At 43.7% G+C, this 1053-nt stretch overlaps 1 protein-coding gene across 1 annotated transcript in view; it reads left to right on the top strand.

Moving 5' to 3' along the window:
- LOC101846331 overlaps positions 1 to 1053 on the top strand; it is a 4665-nt gene that overhangs the window by 1812 nt on the left and 1800 nt on the right. Inside the window, exon 2 of the mRNA XM_005113244.2 lies at positions 107 to 498. Within this exon, the coding sequence (XP_005113301.1) occupies positions 185 to 498 (314 nt within the window). The 5' untranslated portion in view covers positions 107 to 184. The remainder of the gene's footprint in view (positions 1 to 106; positions 499 to 1053) is intronic.

The raw sequence follows: 1053 nt of genomic DNA on the forward strand, positions 1-1053 counted from the left end.
ATAACATTAAAAGTAACAACAACAACAAAATAAAATGAAATGAAACAAAACAAAACAAAATAAGTTCTAAAAATCAATGTATCTTTTTTCTTTCGTACAAGTTCAGAAGTCGTCAAGGAAAGACAGACCTAAGTCAAGGAAAGACAGACGTAACGAGTGACGTGTGAAGTTTCCCACCTGCAGAATGGAGAGAACGACCAACTCAACGCTGTCCTCGGACATGGAGAGTGAGGAAAAAGACATGTCTTCTGTGCTCATCTCCTTCAGCAGATGGATGGACATGCTCTGGGGCTCCTTCCTCATAGTAACGGGCATCCCTGGCAACGTACTGACCATTATGGTGTTCTATAAACGTCCGGTGCGAGTGCGCATGATCAGCACGCTCCTGGTGTGGCTGTCCGTGGTCAATCTGACCGTTATTACCAACAATGTGGCTCGGAGAGTAGTCATTGGTGTCACTTCCAGGGATATCCGGACCTTCAATTTTGCCATTTGTGTGTGAGTATATTATTATTATCATTGGGGTTTCGTGGGATGAGGGTTGGGGGAGTGTGTGTGAGTGTGTTTGTGTGTGTGTGAGTGAGTGTGTGTGAGAGAGAGAGAGAGAGAGAGATAGTGTGTTTGTCTGTGTGTGTGAGTGTGTGTGTGTGAGTGTGTGTGAGTGTATGTGTGTGTGTGAGTGTGTGTGTGTGTGTGTGTGAGTGTACGAGTGTGTGTGTGTGTTTGTCTGTGTGTCTGTGTGTCTGTGTGTGTGTATGTGTGTGTGTGTTTGGTCCTTTGTGATAGGAGGATGGATGGTATATTGTCACATGGTAGGGCTCTGTGTGGTGCTTGTCGTGTTATGGTAGGGTAATAGACGGTGTATTCTTGTATTGTGATGGGTGGTCTGTTGTGAAATGGTGTTGTATGGTATATTTAGGTATGATCGTGGACAGTATATTGTTGTATGGTATGATTTGGTATGATATGGAAAGTTGTGGCATGCTATATTCATTGTGGTATGGTATGGTATGGTATGGTATGGTATGGTATGGTATGGTATGGTATGGTATG

This window comes from Aplysia californica, unplaced genomic scaffold, assembly GCF_000002075.1.
Source record: "Aplysia californica isolate F4 #8 unplaced genomic scaffold, AplCal3.0 scaffold01768, whole genome shotgun sequence".
In the NCBI taxonomy this organism is placed as follows: domain Eukaryota; kingdom Metazoa; phylum Mollusca; class Gastropoda; order Aplysiida; family Aplysiidae; genus Aplysia; species Aplysia californica.